This window comes from Coniophora puteana (genome assembly GCF_000271625.1).
Source record: "Coniophora puteana RWD-64-598 SS2 unplaced genomic scaffold CONPUscaffold_18, whole genome shotgun sequence".
NCBI lineage: Eukaryota > Fungi > Basidiomycota > Agaricomycetes > Boletales > Coniophoraceae > Coniophora > Coniophora puteana.
This window is the reverse complement of record NW_006913070.1, coordinates 805,633-830,550: the sequence shown is the minus strand read 5'-3', so window position 1 is coordinate 830,550 and position 24,918 is coordinate 805,633. Positions and strand designations below refer to the sequence as shown.

The 24,918-nt window shown below is 52.5% G+C and overlaps 6 protein-coding genes across 6 annotated transcripts; 4 read left to right on the top strand and 2 right to left on the bottom strand.

Moving 5' to 3' along the window:
* The first annotated feature begins 205 nt into the window (after positions 1-205).
* On the top strand, positions 206-1,794 carry CONPUDRAFT_85666 (uncharacterized protein). Its single transcript, XM_007776837.1, has 5 exons — positions 206-676; positions 737-1,025; positions 1,087-1,131; positions 1,189-1,595; positions 1,650-1,794. The coding sequence occupies exon 4, from the start codon at positions 1,251-1,253 to the stop codon at positions 1,467-1,469; it is 219 nt and encodes a 72-aa protein (XP_007775027.1). The 5' UTR covers positions 206-676; positions 737-1,025; positions 1,087-1,131; positions 1,189-1,250; the 3' UTR covers positions 1,470-1,595; positions 1,650-1,794.
* Positions 1,795-3,142: 1,348 nt separating this feature from the next.
* Positions 3,143-4,037, top strand: CONPUDRAFT_66920 (uncharacterized protein; the record flags this gene model as incomplete). Its single annotated transcript, XM_007776622.1, has 7 exons — positions 3,143-3,252; positions 3,304-3,369; positions 3,423-3,494; positions 3,544-3,615; positions 3,649-3,690; positions 3,746-3,837; positions 3,892-4,037. Coding segments are annotated over 7 exons (600 nt in total), but the record flags the coding sequence as incomplete, so codon positions are not given.
* A 4,954-nt stretch (positions 4,038-8,991) lies between these two features.
* CONPUDRAFT_159739 (uncharacterized protein) lies at positions 8,992-12,757 on the top strand (the record flags this gene model as incomplete). Its single annotated transcript, XM_007776836.1, has 3 exons — positions 8,992-9,484; positions 9,541-9,585; positions 9,648-12,757. 3 exons carry the CDS (start codon positions 8,992-8,994, stop codon positions 12,755-12,757), a joined length of 3,648 nt encoding a protein of 1,215 aa, XP_007775026.1.
* A 2,343-nt stretch (positions 12,758-15,100) lies between these two features.
* On the bottom strand, positions 15,101-17,131 carry CONPUDRAFT_66687 (MFS general substrate transporter; the record flags this gene model as incomplete). The annotated part of the gene is made up of 13 exons (XM_007776606.1): positions 15,101-15,161; positions 15,243-15,531; positions 15,593-15,846; positions 15,902-15,944; positions 15,996-16,096; positions 16,154-16,203; positions 16,265-16,346; positions 16,396-16,437; positions 16,489-16,509; positions 16,560-16,665; positions 16,724-16,801; positions 16,850-16,982; positions 17,054-17,131. The coding sequence occupies 13 exons, from the start codon at positions 17,129-17,131 to the stop codon at positions 15,101-15,103; spliced, it is 1,338 nt and encodes a 445-aa protein (XP_007774796.1).
* A 3,848-nt stretch (positions 17,132-20,979) lies between these two features.
* CONPUDRAFT_112910 (uncharacterized protein) lies at positions 20,980-22,017 on the bottom strand (the record flags this gene model as incomplete). Its single annotated transcript, XM_007776835.1, has 5 exons — positions 20,980-21,196; positions 21,289-21,634; positions 21,799-21,833; positions 21,891-21,900; positions 21,956-22,017. 5 exons carry the CDS (start codon positions 22,015-22,017, stop codon positions 21,026-21,028), a joined length of 624 nt encoding a protein of 207 aa, XP_007775025.1. The 3' UTR covers positions 20,980-21,025.
* Positions 22,018-22,680: 663 nt separating this feature from the next.
* On the top strand, positions 22,681-24,867 carry CONPUDRAFT_147519 (Aldo keto reductase; the record flags this gene model as incomplete). Its single annotated transcript, XM_007776834.1, has 8 exons — positions 22,681-22,864; positions 23,166-23,197; positions 23,257-23,412; positions 23,472-23,645; positions 23,739-23,825; positions 23,922-24,005; positions 24,179-24,338; positions 24,455-24,867. 8 exons carry the CDS (start codon positions 22,681-22,683, stop codon positions 24,613-24,615), a joined length of 1,038 nt encoding a protein of 345 aa, XP_007775024.1. The 3' UTR covers positions 24,616-24,867.
* Positions 24,868-24,918: the final 51 nt, after the last annotated feature.

Sequence of the window (24,918 nt, the reverse complement as noted above, 5' to 3'; positions counted from 1 at the left end):
AGGACAGTCATCCGACTTACGACAATCCGCCGACCAGTTTATCGCTATGGAATGACTACCAGCTCATCATGCCCCACATTTATCCAGGTGATGGTCCCTTATCCTCAATAAGACCTATTGTTATCTACATTTTCTCGAACCCAGGCAGCCGCTCGCTCCATCATATCTAATCACACCTCACACTCTAAACCGAGCCCTATTCTGAGGATCACTTGCGCTTGGCGCCGCATTGATAGTCCGGGAATAGAGCATTGCGCAGCGCTAGTCTGCTCTATATTCGCCGATGGTCACGAGCCAGCCTGGATCGCGGAGTTTGCAGGGAGCACCAGGTCAACACCCCGAGAAGCATTAAACGGCGGCCGCGCGTCCGAGCGTAAATCGCTCGGCGACACCAACAAAGATGTTCCTCGAGAAACTCGCAGCGGCGGCCGCGTCACCCGTCGAAATCGTCGAGGAGCTGATAATATAGCAGATCCTATGCTTCGGTGCCGCTTAAGGCGTGCTTCGTGATTCCGAGCCCGCTCCGGGATGTCCGAAGCCCTCTCGCTCGTCATTGCATAGGCGGGTGGGTGTCTATTAGGAAATCATATGTAGAGCGGCGGGCTTCTATCGGGCTTGGCCAGGGGAACAGACAATGATCTCGGTGCTTCTCCTCTGGCTGTTGTCATCGCGCCTGGTGAGTTTGTGGACTTGAAGAAGGGCAAGCTCCATCTCATTTTCTCTCCTCATACACAAGAATAGATAGACTGTCCGCGGACTCGGGCTGGGGGAAAGATTATCACGGCCCGCCTCAGTTGTCCGGCCCGTCCCTGGTTAGCTTCAGTCTTCGTGACTGTTGGCATCGCGGGCCCGCCATCAACGAGCTTCCCATGCATTCAATTGCTCTCAACTACTTGTCGTTACTGAAGTTGATATCAGATAGGTGACACGCTCGTGTCATCGCGCCTTCACTATCATGAGCCCTCCAGTGCTCTCGACCCTCGCAACGCTTTTCACTGCGTGGGCATCGCTCCCGGAGAGGAATAGTGAGTCTCAGACTGTTGAAATCTCCCGATCAGGTTTATACATAACACCGTCTTTCTCAAGGACTTCTTCCCTTTGTGTACGCGGTGGGTAAAAACCCATGAACAGGTGAGAATACGCCAGATGTTCCATATCATGCGAAGCATACAAGGCTGCATACGTCAGGCGGACATGAAACAAGACACTCATCCGCAACGAAACGGAGCAGAACAACCCAAACCACAGTGATGTGTCTCTATCGCCGCAAGGGGATTATGGGGGCTGACGCGGCGCCCCTCGACGACGAGGAACGAGACACTAATCGACTAATCAGCAGGAGAGGAAGGATTGTCACACAGGCTCATAAAGGCGCCGGAACTCCGTTCACTAAAAGATGCGACTCCCCTCGAGGTCCAGCTTCGTGTCCCACCTCGCTGGGTTCTCGTGTACGAAAGTGGACTATATGAAGAACAGTCAATCCTCCGTGAGAGTATAATAAGCGTGTTAACGGATAGCGCTCGGTGCCTGAGCGCGCGTACAACGCGACGAAGAACCTTGTGGTGAGTCAAACGGAAGGAAAGAGGGCAAGACAGGTACGTCAATGCCACCACCATCAGAAGATTCTGGTAGGATACCAACGACTGAAGAGGTGTTGCCTTCATTCAGGATGAACTTTCCGTTTGCAAGGGAGAACACGTATCGCAGGAGACAGGGTGTCTGAGACCAATCGGGACAACATATGCGCTGTTCATTGCGATTCATGCTTTATGATACGTGAATCGGATGGTGCGCACGAAGCGTGTACGACCGGTTCGATGTTCGACCCATGAGAACGCTCCAACGGGCCAGGCCGAGTCTTGCTGTGGTGAGCACTCCTCGGATACGGAGATCGCATAATGATCGTGAATAATGATCTTGATCTTCTGTTGTGGGTCGTTATTCTGGTCACCACGTACTTCGCACATCGCACTCTGTCCGCCACTGGAGATCACGTTGGAACTGCCGTAACTGTTGGTGCAATCAGAGACAACACATTTTGCATCTCCCCCAGCCACCTCCCAAAGACTTGGGTTCAACCTAACTCGACTTGTCTACATGTTCTACGTAGGTCGTTCCAAGTCCATATCGTCTCTGAGCGATCCCGACCGAGAGGATCGACCAGGGGTGAATACCATTTCCGTGATATCCCGCTAAGGAGTCAGTCGCACGCCTGAAGCGCGTGCGGTAGGTCACCCTCTCACTCCCCTGATTCTTCGCAAAATACTCGGCCTTCCCGTACAAAAATGCACAGGTGAGAAGGCATTCGCAGGGAGGTTGATCCATAATGGACGCGTCATCGCCCTTTCGGGGGGTTCGCGCAAGACGCCGAGTCAGGGGTTGATACTGAACTGATCGCACTTGCACACTCAGGACGCACGGTAAGTAATGCCAGCGCGAACAAAACGTCCGCCCGCTTCCTGCTTCTTGATCCCTGGGACCCAAGTCACGACAAAAAGGAACCGCAAAGACCCCTAGCCCGGTTCAAATCTCTCTCAATCACGGGCCCGGCTTGCAGGTGTGCCTTGGCGCGCGTGCGTGCGAGGATGGGATATTGAGGTGCTTCGCTTCCAGCAGCTTGGGCCTCGCCGTGCACTTCTCCCCCGTGCGAGCGCGGGCACGTCTGATCCATAGATGGACGGACCATAGCGCACCGTATCGTGCCAAATGGGTCAGTTTCACAAGTGTAGGCCGAGTATGTGCATCCATCCCGGGAGAATGGGCGTGTATAAAAGATCGCAAGAACAAGGCCGGTTTAGGTTTGCAGCTCTTGCCCATTCGCACCTGCCAGCGTTCTTATTGGAACCTCTCGAATTTCCTAGGAGTTCATCCTTCCTCTTCGTCTTTCCCTTTCTCTCCTCTTTCCGTCATCCCTGATTTTTCGGAACAAGCTTTGAGCATCCGTTAGTGCCAGCATGTCGCACTCGAACTCGGTCGAGAAGGAGGAGAACAAGGACAACTACTATGTCAACACAGTGAACTCTGAGACTCCCTCGCCGCAGACACAACAGGCGCAACCGTATCAGCGGACGTTTGGTAACCCGGTGAGTAGACGGTCAATGTTGCCTTCGACGCGACACGGCTGATCCTTGCTCGAAAGGCGCCCCTGGGCATGCTGGCTTACGGGACGGTCTTCCTGTGCTCGTCGATCCTTACCTTGACTGGTGCCGGGGTTGACGACACGTACAACCTCGTAATGGTGTTCGCCACCTTGTAAGTGACTTTTAATGATCATCAAATCATAGTGATGGACTGTTGCTCTAGCTACGGTGGCATCTCGCAAACTATCGTTGGCCTCTGGGAGATGTTCCTTGGAAACACTTTCAGCGCGTAAGTGAATCTCGGGAAAAGCACCTCGAACTACTCCTAATATTGGCTTTTAGAACTGTGTTCGGCACCTACGGTGGCTTTAACTTCAGCTACGGTGCTCTCTACCTACCACAACTCGGTCTCACGTAAGTCTGGTACATCCAACAAGACCTTCCTATCTCAGAGGAAATTCAGCGCCGCATACACCGTCGATGGCCAGCTGACGCAAGCATACTACAACGCTCTTGGCATTTACATGGCCATCTGGTGGTAGGTGTTGTCTTATTGCGGTACTGATAGGGTTACTGAACATCTCGACAGTCTTATCACCTTCGTGTTCTTGTAAGAACGCTCGTATTTCCCAAGGGCGTGGACTTTTTTAATCGTCTATTGATAGGCTCGGTGCACTCCGCACCACATTGCCCATTGTGGGAACGCTCGGCTTTACAGTTTTCGCCCTTGCTTGCCTGTCTGCTAACGCTTTCACTGGTAGGCCACAAGTGTATATTGATGACGTGCATGGTGTAATTCTCTCCCTCTCAGGTATCGACCACCTCGCGACCGCTGGTGGTGCCCTCGGCATTTGTGCATCTTTCGGCGCATACTACGGAGCCCTGTCTCTCTTCTGGACGCAACAGACGACCTACTCGTGGGTCCGCCTGAACCCCGTCATCCTCGCTCCCGTTTAAGCACGGACTATTCAAGGGCTGAATACCCTCATTTCATTCTTTTCTTCATATCGTTTTGCGCAGCCCTTCTGTTCTGTTCCCACTCATGTTGGAGATGGGCTAAGGCGAGATATGCGCTTATGCAAGGATACCATCTTCTGAGTCTGGATTCGTGCAGGAATGCTTCCAATATGTAGCATTCTTGTGTAGATATACGTTTCAACTTGTACCACATTAATCAATGATGATGAAAATGGACATCCTTCAGCGTCGTTCGAGCTTTCAAACCGGCACATTGGTTCTCATATGCAACCGAGCCTAGTCTCTGCAATAGTTAATGTGTTTCATTACGGATTTGAGCAGGTTACCGATACCATACATCCGGTTCCCATCCTCGTATAAGTCTAGGAATACGATGGTAAAAATCCAAAACAACTGTCCCACGGTTCGTCGTAGCATGCACTCCATCAAGGTCATCACTTCACGTGTAGGAAATCAAAAATCAATAAGTGTATCCCGTTACGGCAACCTAGTTCTGAATGCTTGTCCTCCTGCCACCTTGGTCCAAAAGCTCTGTCTGCTTCGGTTCTGAACCTTCAGTGTCCGGCGATGAACCCCGCGCAAATACCATAATCGAGTTAGTTGCGAACGAGTTAGGCCCTGCAGTCCTCCTGGTCTCTGACTCCCGAAAGTGTATTTCCATCGTTATACCCAGACCCATACGGAGGACGATGAGTGAAAAGGCAATTCCCTAGGAGCAGTGTTATCAGGTTCAACTGCGAGTGAAGCGGTGCACTCACAGTTATTGGCATAATTTAGTCCATACAATATGTGTGTCATGCCCGGATCACGTCAGAAATAAGCAAAGTCCTCACCATATCCTGGACAATGGTGTAATAGTACCCATTCACGCCAGCAGGAGTACACAGCTCGACCGTATAAGTCACAAAAAGAATAAGCATTGAAATCGAGTATATTGCGCCAGCCTCAAGCAGAGTGATTGCGACAGTCATGGGATTGGTGTGCCGGCTACTGTGCACATGCTGACGTAAGTGACGATGAAGATAGAAGATCCTCGCGGCAATTAGTACTGTTGATTTTATCAGATAACCTCGACCACGTATGAGTAGCATATTTTTGACTTACCTGTGCAACTGAGGTGGACTGAAAAGCTCACGGCAAAAACGGACATGTTCGAAGGAATGAGCATGTTCATCATGAAATCCTCCTGACTTTTAGTCGCCTTTCCTTCGAAGGTACGGGTTATTGTACCGTACGTGTTTATACAAACGATACCCATGGCTACGTAATATGGGTATGTAAAATGCTTAGCTTCGGCGTGAAGAAAAGCACTCACCAATGCTGGCAAGATAAGCAACGGACTCGGAGACAGGAACGACCACCCGTTTATCATGGTTCCAGACATTCCAGAGCCTGTAAAGCTGCAGTTTCACAATGAATCATGATTCTAACACTGTATCACCTTATTGCATAGAAAGCGCACCATGAATCCATCCCCCAGCCACAGCTGTATAACAAATGTAACCATTTGACCTTCTTGGGCAATGAATGTGTTGAGGTAGGCGCTCCATAATTCTGACCATAATATGGGTGAACTGTTTGGATGTAAAATTTTGTCTGCGCCAAGAAAGTTCGCGAAACAGAGCGAGTACAACGATAGACAAACATGCTGGAAAAGGAATTATGTATGTGATAGGTTTGTCATATACACAATGCTTACCAGGGTTGCCATCACAAACATTAAGACACCAACGACAAGAACAAGAACAATGGTAACTGACGTGGAGCTATCAGCACGCCGTCGTCGGGTCACAATGATATAGATGTCCAAGGACAGTAGCACCGCGAACGATCCTGCGGGCCAACCATAACTTTTAGCATAAGGAAACAATAACACTAAGACATTCCCCACCATATAGGACGCTCTCCGCGAAAACAGACCAAGAGGGATAGAAAATTTTAGCCGCAATGGACATCATGGAGACGGAAACTGGAGTGACGCGTACTCCTGTTCAACGTCGCTTTTAGTACCTCAAAGCGAGGGCTGTGTCATCATCATACGTACTGCCATAAAAATCGATGCCAGTCAGTCTTCATGCTCGGTTGTTCAAGCTTCTAAGACAACAAGCCCGTATTCAAACCGATGGAATGCATCTCCTGTGTTAGCATGCGCTGGCTAGTATGCGATGAAAGCGTCTGTCATCTTTGTCCAAAGGTAGTGGCTGGGATGAGCACAGGCTATTACGATTGCTAGCTCCACTTGAACGTTTGAACCATGATGCTCCACTTGATATGATGTTAGCTTAACTCTCGTTAATCCCGCAGGGATTGCATTTAATGATCTCTTGGAGCACCGTTCCACAGGAGTTACCAAATGAACATTTCAGGCTGGTGCACTGGTCTTGTCACAGCTTAGAGATGGAATCAAGGGTTTTAAACCCATTCACACATTCCGTCATAGATTTCAGCGGTTTGCATAGGCCATACACATGGTTTCCTCCCCCGTCTGTACTGTATGTACCACCAACTAGGTCACTGCCAGTTTACATGCAGGGAGCTGCACATCCATATAGGCCCCCGCCGTGTCGACTTGGGTTCAATATTCTCGACCTCCTAACATCTTGGTTCAAGGGTACCGGTCATCTTCGGGCCTGGATCCTCAGTGCTCGTTGACTCGCCCTGCACAAATACCATAACTGAGTTCGTAGCGATCGGCCTGGGATCTCCATTCACGCCAGTCTGTCTAACGTCCGACACCCGAAAGTGCATTTCCGTGGTTATACCCAGACCCATTCGGATGACAATGAGTGAAAATGCAATTCCCTACTAGCAGCGTTATCAGGTTCAACCGTGAGTGAAGCGGCGCACTTACAATAATGGGCACGATCTACTTGATATAATATGCGGTGTCATGCCGGGATTACGTGAAAAGAAGTAAAGTTCTCACCGCATTCAGGACAATGGGATAGTAGTCACCTCCCGAGAAAATGACATACACATCGACCGTATACGTCACAAGAAGAATAAGCATTGAAATCGAGTATATTGCGCCAGATTCAAGCAGAGTAATTGCGACAGCCATCGGACCGCTGTGCCAGCTACCTTGCACGTGTTGACGTATATGCCAATGAAGGAAGAAGATCCTTGCGGCAATCAGTACTGTTGGTTTCAGTGTCAGATTACCCTAATCACGTATAAGTAGTATATTTTACGTTACCTGTGCAGCTGAGGTGAACTACAAAGCTCACGGCGAAAACAGACACGCTCGCAGGAGTAAGCATGCTCATCATGAATTCGCCCTGACTTTGGGTTATATTCCCTTTGAAAGCACGAACTCGGTCGCCGTATGCATCTATGAACACGATTCCCATGGCTATGTGATGTTGGCATGCAGTTGACTCAGCCTCAGCGTTAAGAAAAGCCCTCACCAATGCTACCGAGAAACGCGGCTGAAACAGGTATGACCACCCGTTTATCATTGTTCCAGACCCTCCAGAGCCTGTAAAGCTGCAGTTTTATAAGTATTCAAGGGTGCTGCTGTCTTCTTTCACCTAGAAAACGTACCATAAACCCGTCCCCCAGCCATAGTTGTATAATAAATGCAGCCATTTGAGCTTCTTGGGCAACGAAGATGTCAAGGTAGGCATCCCAAATTGGTACGGATAACGGTGAAAGATTTACAGGCAAGCCGCCGTCCACTGCACTGAGAAAGTTCGAGAAGCAGAGCCAGTACAAAGAGAAACAGACATGCTGGAAGAGGAAACATTTATGCTGTAGGTCTCTCCCGTTTATATTATCGACGGAACTTACTAGAGTTGCCACCACAAACATCAGGGCACCAACAACAAGAACAATGATGTTGGTTTTTGCCGCGTAGTTGTTAGTATGTCGTCGTCGAGTCACAATAATGTAGATGTCCAGGCCCAATAGCACTGCGAATGATCCTACAGATCATTAGCGAATTTCAGCGTGAAGGAACCATAGCATCAGGGCATCCCTCACCATATAGGACGATCTCCGGGAAAACATACCAGAAGGCCCAGAAGAGATTAGCGGCAAGGGACATTATCGGGGCCGAGAAGTGAGTAACAAGGAATGTTGTTGAACGCCACTTTTAATACCTCAGAAGTGCAGGCTGTGTCATGGAGAATAACAGGTACTGCACAGCAAGTCGAAGATTCAGATTCAAAATACTTAATGCTCTGCCCCTGCAATGTGTGCGTGCTGACAAGGAACCCGCTGGGGCGAACGTGTCTGCCATCTCTATTAAAAACTGACGGCAGGGATGAGCATAGGCTCTTATGATCGCTAGCTCCGCTTGAACAATGATGCCCCACAAGATGGTGGCCTAACTCTCGCTAATAACGCAGGTCGCATCAAGATGTCTTGAGGCACTGCTGTTTCATAGGATTACCAACTCGCGTCAGCGCGATACACTCGTTTTGCACTGAATATTCAGAGAGGCGTAACGCCAGCTTATCCTCTCGACGAGTCAGTTTGGCGCTAATGGTGACCAATGCGCTGTTGTGCCAGTGGAGGCCAGTGGCGACTGATGCGGCACCTCGTAGCTGGGTTACTATTTGCAGCAGCCACGTTTCCGAAAGCTTCCGAACGTCTGGTCGCTCAAACGCAGCAAATACGTCCACTCAAGCCCATCTTCTGTAAATGAAAAGGCCACCCAATGTTCGTCGGGAGAGTGTCCAGCCCTGACCCGAAGAGTCTGGGGTGCCGAGATGATAGGGGCTTTACTGGTTTGAGACATTGCATCCGTCGGGTTAGTATCCCGCAATGTTCGTTTTCGGGTGCGCGTTTCTCGACGCGACACATATCACAACTACTTTCTCCCGCTCCCCTCCTTCACGTGTCTCGGCAAGATTCTCGTCTTGTCCACGGGGATGGTCTTATTCGACGCATTTTTATCATCACTGCAGCTTGTTCGCCATAGTTGTTAGACATGGCGGACGTGTCTCAGACCCCCGCGACTCTAGTCACACCTCGCACCTCCCGCACCTCCCTCTCCCGCTCGCTCGGTCGCCAGCGCAAGGTCTCAGACGCCTCCACGCCTATCAAAACCCCTGGGCCGAACAACACCAGTTCCACTTTTCGATCCATCCGAAACCTCATCCCCTTCGGCCAAGGCAAGCCCACCAATGGCCGCGGCCCCGCCGACACCAGCGGTAACAGAGCTGCCAACTCCCCTGCACCTGCGACCCCCGTCAAATACGCTTTCTCAGCATTTAGCTCGTTTCGACGCTCTGCAATACTTGAGAGGAAACCATCTGGCACATTCCGCCAGGCAGATGTTCCAACCATATCCATCGAACCCTCAAATATCGTACAGGAGGAGGAAGCCCGTTCCTATCCCCCATCACCCGTCAATCGTCACCCAGAAGACGATACCTTCAGACTGTCTCGCACTCCGGATAGATCTCTGAATAGTAGCCGAGGTGTGTTGTATCATGACGCTTCTAGCCCGAGTGGTTCCTCATATACGTTCTAATAGGGTCTCGTAGCCCTTTGGAGGATAACCGAGCCAAGCCTTTACCTCGTAAGTAAATCTTCTCGTGCGCTTGACGGGAGGATTCCTCGGTCTAACCTCCATTTTAGCAGCCCCTTCACCTCCTCGACCCGTCGTCGGACCAGACCTATCGACGATCATGGAAGCAGAAACCTCTGGTATTTCCCGATACCTTCCATCCTTCGAAGATTCGACTGCACGAAGCCCGTCGCCCGAGTCCACTCATGGGGACTTCATGCCTCCCCCCCTCACCAGACACCCTTCATCGATCTCCATAGACTTTGCTCTTGACCTGTCCACATCCAAACTCAACACCGAGGTTCTCCATGCTCTTCGCCACGAGGACGCGGGGACTGCAAACGAGTGGCTCGCCGGCACAGATGGCATAGTAGTCGACCGCAGCTTTCATTCCCCTATGGACGAGAGCAGTCGGCATCACTATGGCGATACAAGCGTAACCTTCAGCAGCATGGATCCTGACCTTGCTGCTCTCCTGAGCCCACACAGGGGCTTCTCTAGCTCGATTGGGACGGGCTACCAAAAAGGCACCCCTACGTTTCGACAGACACGAGAATCCCCTCAGACGTCGTTTCATCCCCTGTCTGGCACTACCCCCTCTCCGTCCCCATATTTATCCCCCATCCCCGGCTCACCTCCAACGCTACCTACCATCTCTCAGTTTGAAACCGAACAGCTAGCCATATCTCAGTCCGAACTTGGATCGCCCGTTTCAATGTCACCTGTATATCTCAGAGAACAATCATCGTTCCTCAACTTCGCCGCTACGCCATTCGAACAAGAAAGCTTCGCTCAGTCATCACCTACACGCCGGTCGTACATGTCCTCTCAGAATGAGGTAGAAACAGCGAGGGAAGGATCACCGGAAGGAGCAGGACGAGCCCAAATCATGCCTAGCATCCTTCGCGGAAAACACTCCATCACCCCTCCGGCAGCCGAAGGACGCAAGACCACCGGACACTGGGACAGCCAGCAGGACATCGACGACACCTTCAAGTACATGCACGCCGGGAGCATGCGCCGCCGACCGAACCCGCCCTCGCCGCTTGCCTTGGCTGTGCCACTCACCAACCCCGAATCACCCACCGATACGCGGCAGGACCGCCGGAGCATCGATCGGGATGGTCAACGCAGAGTGAGCGGAGGAGACTCACGCAGCACGACGCCCATTCGCAGGCCGTACCTCGCGTACCAGTCTTCGACGCCTGGACATAGCCCCACGCGCTCGTCCCCGTCGTCGGGTGCGCGGCCGTCCCCGACGAAGGTCGCGTACGCGTCCCTCTCGTCGACGTCGCTCCCGAGACGCCGGTCAGCTGTTCCCCGCGTGGCGAGCTTCGACGTGGGACGGTCTTCGAGGTATGAAACTCCTCAACGCCCGTCCGCGGAGTTCGTCTCGCGCTCGTCTGTGGATGTGTCGCGCCCCGCTGGCGGTGGTGACATCGACCGCCCAGCCATATCTGGGGTGACGTCCTCTGCTCGCCGCCTTCAGACCCTCAGGACGCGTCAGCGAAGCCACAGTGTGCAAGAGGGCCCCCCTGGACGTTTCGTTTCGGCGAGTGGAGGAGGCTCTTCCGGTGGCAATCGCTCGCCACTGGCACCCACGTTCTCCCCGCCTTCTCCAAACCGGCCTGGGTCGGCGCTTTCGAGCTCTGCAGCTGGATATGCGTACAACTCAGGCAACGGCACCCGCTATGCTGGGTACGGCCCTGGTTCTGGCAAGCAACGCGTATACTCGCCTCGTTACGCCAGCGATGGCGATGGTTTGCCCGATGGACGTCCACCGCCCATGGAGTGGCTCGGTCCTAGGACAGTCAAGGCGTTCGCTGCGGCCGGGCTTCTCGACAACGACCGTGACCCAGCGCTCACCGGTAGACCGACTCGCGCCGCGGGCGACCGGTACGAACGGGCGCCGTCTCGCACGACCACACCTTCGCGCACGGGCTTCTCTGATGTCTCGGGCGCGTCAACGACCTCTTGGAACCGCTCGACGCCCCGCGGTGCGTCTGGCTCGTCAGAGGTGTGGGGCGGCAGCCCGACGTTCACTTCTGCTACGACGACGACGACCGGCACGAGCGGGCGCAGCGGCGCTAGCCAGACGAGTATGACCTCCCCACGTACTATCTCGTCCCTCGCTACGTCGGCTGGCGCAGCGGGTGTTGATCTGAATGCGGTTGTGCAGGAGCTCAAGGACAAGCATGCGGCTGAGACAGAGGCGCTTCTTGGTGCGCTGCGCGATTCGCAGGTGGTCGCGAAGGGTATGCGCGAGGAGATGGGGGCGCTTAGGGCGGAGAACGAGGAGCTGAGAGAGGGGGCTGAGAGGAGGAGGGAGGAGAATGAGAGGCTGAGGGTGCGGATGGAGGGGCTGGAGGCGGAGGCGAGGGCGATGCGGGCAGAGCGGTATCGCCACAGGGAGAGGGAGAGGGAGAGAGATCTAGAGGTGGAGAGGTGGAGGACTCAGAGGCCCGACACGGTCAGGGCAGCTCCGCCGTCGGGGCGCGTGTTCACGCGCCCTGCTCGTGGTGAGCGCACGGAGGGGGCGGTGGATCTGACACATGTTGCACCTCCGAGTAGGGCTTCTACCTCCTTGGCGTCGACTTCGAAGTGGGTTGCTCCACATTCGGGAGGCGGGCACGCGGAGGACCCTTTGACTCCGAGGAGCAGGACATTCACCACGCCTGATGCAAGACTCGCTCGGCGGGCGGAACTCGCTTCACGCGAGCCGTCGCCGACTGCGCATCGGTCGCAGCACCAGCATCAGCATGCGGACCAGCAGGAGAAGAAGGACCGTCGCAACAGCTCCACGTCTTCCATCTTCCCCAACGTCCCTCCCAACATGTCTCTTCTCATGCTCGAAAAAGGCGCATCCCTACCCGACTTCGACGCTACTTCCCACTCCGAGTCGCGCTCGCGCTCGCGTTCACAAAGCCCGCGTCGCTATGCTAGACCTGGGATGATGCACGCCCGCCAGGAGTCCTCCGCCTCCAACACTACATCCGTCTCCAACACTACATCCGTCTCCGCAAGGTCGCCGACTGAACCTTCATCTCCGAGCTTCTGCCTGACGGAATTCAACGGCTCCCCGACCAGCCTGCAGCTCCGGCCCGAGCACGAGCTGCATCTCGGCGACATGACTACTCTGAGTCTGTACCCATTGAGCGATGGCGAGGATGCCCGCAGTTTCTAACCCCGAGGCGTCCATCATGTCTGGGCCTCAGAGTTTACCCTTGCATTTGATTTCATCTCGGCGTCCGAACGTTCTGAACGAGGGTGCGCCCTGTTCATGGTGTCTATAGCGTGGCCGTTGTTTCCATCTGTTTTTGTTACTCGTAAGTCCTCACATTCATGAATTGATTAGTCGTCTAACCAAACCCGCACAGTTCATTTCATCCTGTATATTCAAGCATTCATCATCATCGCAACATATCACCCCATTTTTCAAACCGACATCTATGTTCTCTTTCCTGTGGATATCCTGATTTGCGCATATCGCTTTCCCCCCTGCTGTCGCCCGTGTTGCCGTCACCTCCTTCATTCACATCACCCATCCATTTACCGGTTTCTTGGCTTCAGCAACTTAATGGACTAACCAACTCGCATCACTCTCCTTGTCTCGACGTTTTCCTTCAATATATCCATTTCCATCATTCCTCTCGCGTCGTTCCCTGTCTGCTTACCGTAGAAGTACGACACGTGTGTACCATCCAGTCGTCCGTACCGAACGTTTTTAACTTACAAGCTCTGTGTTCTCGGTAATAACCTCGGACCTCTCGTTATCCCTAGCTCACATTGTATCTTTTAGATCTAGCTCGTAGACGAGCCGAATGCCGATACGACCCCCATATGCAAACTATATGACCTATATGCAATATAATGCTTATCTTATGCCGGCTACTTCTTCTGCTGCGTTTGAACCCCGCACCCTTGTCTTTCGTCGAGTTCTCGGGCATCGAGGGCATCGAGTGACGTGCTTCCTCAGACGGTGGCGCACTATTGTACCTTTTTAGAGGTGGGCTGCCTTGAGCAGCTGGGCCCGGTAGGCGTTCTTGCTATACATAGACTATATAGTCGCTGTACAGGTAGACACCGGGAGAGCGCAGGGGTTTGATTGAGAGTGCTCTCTGTATCCTATCGAGGTTAGTGAGATACGATCATCGGCACAGGCGTCTAGAGTTAGGTATGATGAGCACAGACAAATGCGGCATCCGAGTACGATATCTGGGCTCCTTACCGGCTACCCACCGTATACAGTCACCCTGTCATGTTCCCCGAATTGAACTTAATCAACGAAGGGAAGCAGGTGGTACGGCATCCAATTAATCTCCTCCGTATGTGACCGACACCAGGTGCTGCAGTATGGTCTGCTTGCTAGTACCAGTACCATACCCCCGGTATCAATTCTAATGAGCGAAACGGGGTGATAAAAGCCGACTTCTCAGATCCCCAGTGAGGCATTAATGGAAGACCCTCCGGCGTCCTACAGCCCAGCCTAGGTCAGCGAGGCAAGGCAAATGCGACTTTCGGGAGTCAACAGGGAGGCCGGACCCGCAATTAGGATCCAATCGTCATGTGGCTCTTGTGGCCTGCCCTTACCCTGTCCATGCCGGATGGTCGTTTAGTGATTGCGAAGATGTTCGCGTGCCACGAAGGGTAAGTACTGCACTGTGACGCATTTTGACGCTGTTGTAACCCCAGGCCCGGGCTATCAAGCTCGAGTACTTCTGGCGATAGGAGCGTGTGCACCGGTTAGTATCAGCCTGGTGAGGTGCTCATCATGCACATGACTTGACCTGGTGTCCATCGGCCCACGGCGCAGACACTGTTCACACCTTCATACTCCCACCAACCCACCGGTTCAAGAAGATAGGAACCACGTTAATCGAAAACGCTGTTTCGGTGCGCCTTCCATTCAGAAGGAACTCAACCAAGTCAGCAGGCACGTCAATTTAGAAAGGCGTCGGTGAGGTGGGACTTCATCTACCGTGCTACCCTGCCTGTGCACGCCACACGAGTCCGAAGTGTCGGTCCTGCGCCTCTCCGAGCCACAGCCAACGAAGGACCTTCTATATCTCCGTCAAATAAGCCTTAAAACGTGTCCCGATTGGTACTGGATGGCTAGAGCAGAGTATACATGTGCTAGTGCGAGGGATGTAGACGATCAGATGTGGGTGCTAGTGTATGGTATAGATGAGTTCTATCTATTAATAAATTGAGACGCTATGTCCAGTGCAAGCAGGCAGGTATGAGCCCATGATGAGGGTGATGAAGGTCCTGGTGCAACAGACAAGACCAAGTTGGGGATTGCGACGGTGCGTGGGTGGCGTGGCGTGGCGTGGCGTGAAGATTCGAGGGGATGGGATAGGTTCACGGGTTAATATGGGTTACCGTTGAAACCCGAGCAGGGGCATTATCTAGTACCCTATAGGCTGTAGGGTTGAGATGGCGAGGGTGTAGACCCTAACAGTGACCCCTCGTATGGTGGTCTCGGCCTACAGACTCAGTTTGATGCAAGGCGTAAAAAAGGGTCGGTTTAGCGTGTTGTGAACTTTGAATTCTGCCTTAGGCGCGCGCCAATCTTGAAGAAGACAAACCTGTATATGGTCAAAGTGCAAAGTCAGAAACATATTTCATTACGACTGGCATCAGTCCATGTATGGGAAATAAGTACTCACGGAAGAGGCGCCATGAGCGTCGTCAAACCGGCCAGGAGGGCCGTCGCACCGACCGTACCGAGTTTGTCATACATTGCGCCCGCAAATAGCGGGAACGCGGCCGCGAATGACGACCGAAGAAAGCTGTTGCTCGCGAGCGCGGACGCAGCAATAGGCCGGTAGGCGGTGACAAGATATGTGAAAACGGCGTTGAAGACGAAGAGCATCCCCATTCCGAACGGGATCGACGCGAGCTCGGGGACTATCCACGGGACGGCAGGATAAGTAGTGAACGAGAGCCAGAACAGACCTATGGTAGAATATCGTCAGAGAAAGGCCAACGGCGATACATCGCGAACAGAGGTACGTACTGATGGGGCACAGAATGGCGCCAGCCATCCCGATGATCAGCCGTGACTCGGGAGGCGGGTTCCCGTTATATTTCGCGGACTCGCGCGCGAAAATTCTGTTCCAGAAGGGCTGCGTTAATGACCCGATGACTATGCCTACGCCGAGGCCGAGGAAAGCCAGACCAGTGGTCTGCACGTTGAATCCGTGATTCTGCTCGAAGATGTACGGGAAAGCTTGGAAGGTGAGGTAGAGGATACCAAGTAGTAGCGCAGTCCTGCATGTTGCATAAGTATGACACCATATTAGGAAAGCAAAGGTAGCCGATATACCATGTATTTAGCAGCAGGGCCATACGCTCGTAAATCATTAGTTCTGCAAGGAAAGGTTCAGCTTTGCTACACCTATTCGGCAAGAGGAGATTACCGAAAGGTCTATAGCAGCTAACGACGATCTCTCTGAGCAAACTCTGGTTGCGTCGGTCGAGGGGCGCGTAATATTTATCGTTACCGGTTTCTTTACGCATCCTACGTCGAGATATTTAGTTTTGCGCGCCTTCGGCACGACAAGTTGAAATTACTCACCTCGCTGCCTTTCTCTTAAGAATCACGGGAACGTATGTTTCGCGCACAAACTGTAACATGCTAAGCGTGCCTTGCCTTGGACAAGTTGCTAAAGGAGTGATTACTCACCACAAACAACATGATAACCTCAACGAAGATCCAGATGATCTGAACGCGGTATGTCCATCTCCAGTCCGTGTTTTGATTAATGAATCTAGGTCGTGGTCAGCAAGTACTCGTTTACGGCGTAACATAAGACCTACCCAGCGTACAGAGGTCCCAAAACGGGTCCAATAAATGGTGACCTGCAATGCTCTAAGCAATGGTGAACAACGCGGACTCTCGAAACTACTCACATAGTGTAGAATGCCATCGGACTGAAACATGGGTCAGGATTAGGCAGCTCAGCACATTACTTGAAACTTACTTTGCAACATGTTCGTTGGCGAACATGTCACTGACGCTGCCGCCAGCCACACTTAAAAATGCGGATCCGCAGAAGCCGGTCAAGATCCGGAAGGCCAAGAAAGTACCTGGAGGTTATTCACAGTTAGATTCGGATCGCTGCGTCTGGATCACGCTTCGACTGACCGATATCGGGTGCGAAGGCGACAGGGAAAGTGAAGATGAGGAATAAAAGGTACGATACGCGGTACACAATGTTACGCCCTGGAAGATCCTTAGCAATGATAAAGATTATGACGTCATGTTACTCACCGTATACCTCGGAAAGGGGTCCAACAAACAGAGGTCCGACACCGAGACCCGCAACATACAAACTGATACCCAGGATTGCCACCTCTTTTGAAACACCAAAGGTTGCGGCTTCACCTGCCTCCGTGAACGACGCCTGACGCCCAAGAGAGCCAAGATCCGTCAGTATACCACATATGACGAGAGAACGCGCCGTGATGCACTTACCACTGACGACGCACAGGTAGCGCACAGCGATGCAGAGCTGATGACGACGATGGCGACCCACTTTCTGAATGTTGACATGTTTTGCGGGTTGTCCTCCGGGGATAGGGTGACCAGGTGCGGATCTACATTGGCGTTCACAGAGGTGGCGGCTTCCGCTTTCTCCGTCGTTACCGGCCCGGGGGGAATCGTCTTCAGCGAGCTGTTGTCCGACATGGTGGTGGGAGTTAACGAGAGCGACTGGGCCGTTGGCGACTGTATGAAGCGCGGAGACTGACATAGGCGACGAGGGCTTATAAAGCGATGGGAAGAAAGCTAGACCGCGGGACCTGTTCTGTCACTGGGGGCATTAGACGATGTTTCCAGGGGAAACATGTCAAAAACATTTAAAATGTTTTGCTAAAAATGCCAAATTTGGAAAGTGACCTGCCCAATGGGAAGGTAACCCTCAAAACATTTTGAATGTTTTCTACGAAAACATGGGCAATTGCCCCCAGTGTGTGGACACTCGCCCATCCAGTCATCATGCATCAAGCCACGACACGGCGGCCTACTAAGCCCTGACAAAGCATGTTAGTCAGAGTTAGACTGAGACCTCTACCGCGTCAGCAATCGTACACAATTCTTCCTCTAGCCTTCATTTTCTACCGATATTGCTCGATGGGCATGTCACTGACATATCTCTGTTGCACGAAGCTTCTGTCTTCCTATTTCCGAGCGAGACCGATGGAGTTGAGGGCACCGAGAGAAGGAACCTCTGGTCATCAGACCGTTTTCATCTCCCGTTCCGGAACCCCGCTGTCATTGGTGGAACTATTGAACGAAATCTTGATTTATTTCGTCAAGATTATTTCCAACTTTAGTAATATTCTCGTTAATTTCAGCATTTGCACGCGTTTTGACGTGTTTTCGGCCAAAACATCCATATTCAGCCACGTGCAACGCCAAGAGCAATTCCCACGAGCGCACCGTTGTCCAAGGTTTTTCTTTGGACGGTCCCGGTCAGCGTATGTACGCGTCCGACCGCATCTACTCACTTGTCAAATTATATGTTCAAAGCCGGCAACGTTCATCTCCGAGAGCGCACTCTCATCCACGAAACGTTTGCTCTTCATTCTACCGTGCACCCAATCTACCACCACGGATGGTCCCCTAGCGAGCTTGTGCGCCTTCGCGACCAAGTGACCACATGTCAAGGAACCGCATCGCGAGGTTTCTCGCTGTCTCACTCAGACCAAGCAGAGTCTGTTACGCGCCGAGGAGGGTTAGCAGTCAAATCGCGGTAAGCTTCAGCCCCTGCGTTTGCTTCACTGGCGTTGGTCAGCTTAGTTTGGAAACAAAACTAGAGCCCTATGCGTTATTGCTGAGCTTTGCAGTGCTGTATCACGGGCGTTGGGTCCCGTATAGCTGATTCTGATGGTTCGCGAGCGCCTTTTTAACGGTTTTTGACGCGCATATATGAACCGACACTCCAAAGGAATGTGCAGCGAGCATGCCGTGGAGAGTAGGTCATGAACGCGAGTGCGTTAACCACTAGTATATCTTTCTTCTATCTTCACTGATACATAGGGAAAGGGTACCTCTATCCTGTCGTTGACGTCAGCCCAATGAGCATGCCATTACCCACAACAAGCGATCTCACATTGAACATCAAGTTGGCGTCAACACACCTACGAAACTCGAGTTACTCGTTTGAATTATACGTCTTGTAAGTTAGGTTGCCCTTTGGCCAACAATGAGCAAACGACGTGATAAAATCAATTATATCTATAGGAATATAAAGGATTTCGGGGCTCCAGATAAATGACTTCTTGAAAGGCCGGGAAGCCGCTGACATTGACGTTTCGGTGGGATCACCCTACATACAAAGTTTCACCTTTCACACAGATGACACAATGTGTTTAGGGGCTATGGGCTTGCCGGCACCGTAAACGCGTTTCACCTTCAACGGATTCAGCGAGGAGTGATCCTTTTTTCGCTATCTGGAACCCTGGCGGCCGAAAATACTTGCGTTCACAGCACGACCGCTTACACGGGCATGTAGCATGCGCATACAGCAAGAACACCAATTCTATCACGGGAGCACTGCGGCGAATTGACTGACCCACACGCGTCGTAAGTGTGGACTTGTCTTCCATCCTTCTGCGCACTTCCAAAGTCCCAAGCACCCCCATCTTGGGTCTGTAGGCGCTGGTTCAATGCCGCGGTAGTGTCGGGCGCATGCCCTATGTCTGCTACTAATTCGGGGCGCTAGGAACTGCCATGAAAACCGAAGGGATGTTCCGGAAGATAAGTGTTTTCTTGGCGTTTTCCGCCACCACTTGAGGGGCGTCGGCCACTCGTGAGCGCCGACATATAGTACTTAGATATTGCACTGGCTGTGGTCTAACGTGCTTTGTTACAGTCAAAAGTCCCTCACTAAAACTTTGCTCCAACGCTGACAATTCAGACTCGTTTACTGCCAATCTGAAAGCCGAACGCCACGTATTTCTGCAAGGTAGCCGATAAGCGCGTATACAGTGACTAAAACGCGTTACGAGAAGACTCATGAAAAACTACCATCTATACGATTGCGGATGAATACGCGTTCGGATCTGAAACTATGTCATCATACTTTCTCTTGGGAAACCGGGAGACGCCGCCGCGCCATCCCCATGGCTCGGGACATCATGTTCAAATTCTATCATAAGCCCATTCCATGCGACAAAGCCGGCGTTCGTGTGCGTCAGGCACGTTCTCGCGAATGCATGGAGATTTCCGCGGCACACAGTGGAGACAATCGCAGACGATCATCGGTCAGCAAGGACCACACTCAGAGTCAACGCGAAACTAGGAGGTGCTTTTCTTTTCTGCTGTTGATATTAAGTTTGCTTATGTCGTGCAGCTTGGGCGCGTGCAGTGTACTTGCCTATCTGCATTTCTTCGGAGGATTTTTAATACAGGTACGGGACTTACCGCCCATCAGACAACTCCAAAGTCGAGCCCCGAGAAAACAGTCGTTAGGCTCCATCGAATCTGATGCGCACCTTCAGTCCGAGAACATGGCGAACAGAGTGATACACGTGTGAGTCCACGCGCCTTCCGGGGGATAATCTCAGTCAGGCATTCGCCTACGTCCGGGATCTAAGTGGTACAAGGAAGGTTTGCAACTGACTTGATCAACCGCCGCAAATCCGACTCCTCCAACGCCACCAATTTCTTGCCATAGCCTCGACATGCGGTGAGCGGCTATTCGGAGCTTTCCGAAACTAGCTTGCCCCTTGCTGACGCAGCCGTTCCATTTTACAAAGTGTAAGGCTGTGTCGACGTTGACCTGCGGAAAGAAATTGCATGTGAAACGAGGCAGTCGTTGCGTTCCGGACTCTCAGGCTTGTCATAAGGGAGATTGTCGCTACACCTTCTCACTGCCACTTATATTACTCTAGGTTCAGTGTGGGCTACCGACCAGGTACACACTCCAACACGGCAACTTCCACCTAAACGATAAATCGTGTGACCAAACCACTTGTACGTGTATTTTTTCCACCACTGGCACGGCTACTGCCGCGGCAACTTGAACGGCATGTTGTGACCAAGCTGATTTACCAGCAGGCAATCAGGTTGCCTAAATGTGTTTTAGCAAGTGCCAGCTGGCTCACCTCCCTAATTTCCGCTGTCACCCCGAGAATAGGCTTTAGCCGCATCCCCTTCAAGCAGGTGCATATCTGCAAATTGTCTAGTTACCGGGGACCCGTTCACTAAACAAGTTGCCGTCTGCTTCCTTAGTCCATATGCTTCCAGGCTTCCCCACGTACTTCCTCCCTGGACCCTGTTCCTTCATCCCTGTGACACGTTCTCGCGGGTTGGCGGCTATTGGTGTTGTCCCACTCAAATTGGATTACGCTGGTGATTGACACTAAGGCGACAGGGACAGTGCTTTTAGGACAACGAACAATTCATATTGGTATAGTGCTACGGTATGCTGCGCTGGGCTCATCAGAATTTCCAGTATTCTATGCTGCATGCAGCCCGATCGAATGGGAACTCCCCACCCCACCCCTGCACATCCCGAGTACTCTCCTCCACCGCCGACCGCATTTGGCCAACAACCTCCCGCGCGGCTCCCATATCGCTCACCCGGTTGCCCTCCAGCTCTTCTTTGCAGCTCTGTTCGATCATCGGCATCAGCTTTAACCGTTGCACACAGTGCGCCAAGCGACCATATGGCCATGGAGCATGATAGCACAGGAAGATCATACCTGAATAGCCTGTGTGATATCCGCATCGACGACCGCCAGTGCGTCGGCCATATCGCCGTCCGTCTCCCAGCGGAGGCCTACCGTAGCCGAGACGACGGAATAGAGCACGCCGAGACTAGCAAAGCCCATGCCAGCCCCGTATAGCGATCTCGCGCGTGCGAGGACGCTGTGCAGCTCTGACGTAGGCACAGGGTCGAATCCGTCGGCACCAGGAGCGAACAGGCTGTTGGAGCTAGCGAGCCGACGGGCTCCAGTCTGACGCAAGCGGGCGCGCGCCGCGGCGGTAAATGCCGATGCGAGGCTTGGTGAACCAGTGGCGAGGAGTGTGCGTGTGATGGCGCGCAGGCTGTGGCAGAGATCGGGCGGAGGCGCAGGTGGGAGCGAGATTGGCGCGCGGGGGAGACGATGAGTTGCAGGCGGGACGCGGTGCATGCAGCACAGCACGGCACACGGAAGGGCTTCGGCGTGAACAAGGCGCCGCTAGTGACAAGTAAGGAAGTCACCACTCACTCTTCTAATGTCGCATTGGCAATAAATGTGTCGACCTAGAGGATCGACCTCAGTCTTTGAGACTAGCGAGTACACAGCAGCTCCTGACGCACCATAAGGTTGCTAAAGCTTGTGGTTAGCCCCTATTGGTTTATTTGCTTTAGAGCAGCACACTCACACATGGCCGAGGGTCTTGACGTTGTTGTCGTACTGTAGACTCGAGACTTCGGGAGCGGGCATCTTGGGAACTGAGCTGAAGGGTGCGTGTGGAGAAGAGGTATGAGAGATGGTCATGCTGAGGTTATTTAAGGGGGTCGTCCCAGTGCAGTTCCACCGGTGATCAGGCAGGCGATGAACATGATTCAAATACGTCGGCGACTAAAAACGAGTCAACAGGGGATCGCCATCAGTCGGACAACTTGGATCCCCAAATTAATAGTTTCCCTCACGATGACAAGACAACAGCGCCTCAATATGTTCATAGATCGGCACGAATAAGAATGCTGAACCGCTATGTCAATATCCGAATGGTCGGCGACGGCCTCCATGTTTACCGGCGCGGCCCCGCGTCTGTAAAGCGGGACAGTTTGGGCTGTGAGTGCGGATCGCCCACACGGTTCGCTCCTTCTTTACAACCACAACTCCGAAAACTGCTTGCAGTCCAGCAACAGCCTGGGCGGTATCCGACAATCTGGAAGAGGCAATGTCTGTCTATCAAAGTATTCGCCGAGCTCTGACAAGCAGCCAGTGCGGGTAAATCTGGTTAATCCAGCTCCGAGCACAACTTTGGGACGGAGATCGATTGATTTATTTTAAATGGCAAGCCGGACGAGGCACCGTCAAGGAGTCGTCAACTGCCCCTCAGCCTCCCTATATTCTCAACCACCTCCCTTTTTCGACTAAATGACGACTGTTGTAGGCCAAACCCAGGCTCACGCACGCGAGACGTTTACCCTTGGCCCTTTCACTGTGCCTAGGCTTTGGGTCGGTCTGTGGCAGCTTTCTGGCAACGCCTGGGGTAGCGCCTCCGCAGCGAAGATCCGGCAGGCAATGGCACGCCATGTCGAGCTGGGCTTCAATGCTTTTGGTGAGTTCCATAATGAGCCCCAGATGATCATGCGCCACGGGTCACTGGAGTCGTGGCCTTGGTCTCGGGGTGTTCGAGCTAACTTGAGTATCTATCAAACTTATTCTTGTATTCACAGATATGGTGCGCAAATTACATAGCCGCCTGGCTCCTCTATCCCAGGTATCGCTCGCTGATAATGCTATCTATCAACTTTGTTTTCTCCCCCATTTCTGGACCATCACCTCGACTGCACTGACAGGGTATGCTTGTTCTGACCGTTAGCCCCGCCATATACAGCCTTTATTGACGCATCTTTCAGCTGATCATTATGGAAGCGCGGAGATATTGTTTGTGAGCCACCGCATTTTTGTTGACGAAGTCATAGGACCCTCTGATGTTCGATAAACCAGGGGCAATACAGAGCATCTCTGTCATCGCCCACAGATGTGCTTGGTGCCACCAAGTGGTGTGTCTTTCGGCCCACACAGCTCTCTCGAGAAGTCGTGGAGGCGGCTGTGAGGGAGCGCATGGAGCGCATGAAGACCACACAGGTCGACCTCCTACAGGTACTTACCGTAGTCCTGTGTGGGCCTCTGATTTACCAGTCTGATATCGATCACCGCAGTTCCATTGGCAGGACTATTCAGACAAGAACTACTTAAATGCTTTGCAAATCCTCCAAGACCTCCAAAACGAAGGTCTGATCAAGACTGTTGGGCTCTGCAATTTCGATGCAATCAGGACCGATGAGATATGCACGCAGCTCGGTCCGGGCTTCATCGTGTCAAATCAAGTGCCAGTAAGGAAACTTCTCTTTTCTCCAATTTTTTCTTTCTCCGCGCGAAAAATTCGTTTTACGCATTTTCTGAATCCGATATCTCCCTCGCCGCAGTTCTCTGTCATCGACACCCGGGCCCTGCATGGCATGTCTGACGTTTGCCTCCGTCACAATGTGAAGTTGCTGACTTATGGAACACTGGTGGGTCGAATCGACTACAGCTGTTGTATCATACGATTCTCACATTCGCTTCATCGCTCCCCGTGAAACTTCGGCCTGTGCCTTCGCCCGTCATAGTGTGGAGGCTTCCTGGCGGACAAATGGTTGAACCAGCCAGAACCCGATCTTTACTCTGGAACGCTGACGCCGTCGCAACGCAAGGTAAGTTGAAATTTAAAATAATCCCGCTCGACATCCCCACGGCTTGTCTGTTGTGTGGTGTCTGAACGACACTGCGCTCTTGGCGTTTAACGCTTAGCGTCGTGTTCTTGATGTCTCACGTCCTTCTTGATAACTCGCCCCATGCGTTCCGTGGCTAACGGGGCGTCATGCAGTATCTCGACATGATCCTGAAGGCGTGGGGAGACTGGAAACTCTTCCAGGAGCTTCTGGCGGTGCTTAGGGCGATCGGCGACCGCCATGGCGGGCTCAGCATCGCCAACATCGCGACTCGTTGGGTGCTGGACCATGCGTTCGTGGGCGCTGTGCTTGTTGGTGCGTCTGCAGCTCCCATCTCCGCCTTCATATATCACACCACCATCATTCCACACCATTCCTGCGTGCCCCTTGCATATTTGTTCTCCCATGAAACCGTGCTAAAACGCCTGTAGGGGCCCGACTGGGCATTTCGGAGCATCCTGGCGACAACGCGCACGTCTACGGCTTTAGACTGACCGACGACGACAACCGCACCATCCAGGCTGTCCAGGACCGCTCGAACAGCAACCGGATGATCGTGACTGTTGGTGATTGCGGTGCCGAGTACCGCTAAAGCCAAGAAGCTTGAGGTACCTTGTGTACGATTAAGGGGAGAAATCGGAAGACACCGCTAATGTGGTCTGATACGACTCATTTTTTGACGGGAAAAGACATTTCTGCACCTCCCACCCATGTATATTTTGTATGTATGACTATCTATCTCGCTTGTGCTGCTGGATGTCCCAACGATGACAAGAACGAACTGGAAGCGCTCGATTGACGCTTACGTACCCTGTTCGCACTTTTTGTATAGGACTGTATAAATAGCTACCGACCTTCGCGGAGATGCAAATGTTTCAAAAGGAGAATTTAGGAT

Coding starts and splice junctions, on each gene's coding strand:
- CONPUDRAFT_85666 (XM_007776837.1), top strand. CDS start 1,251: ATGTGTCTCTATCGCCGCAAGGGGATTATGGGGGCTGACGCGGCGCCC.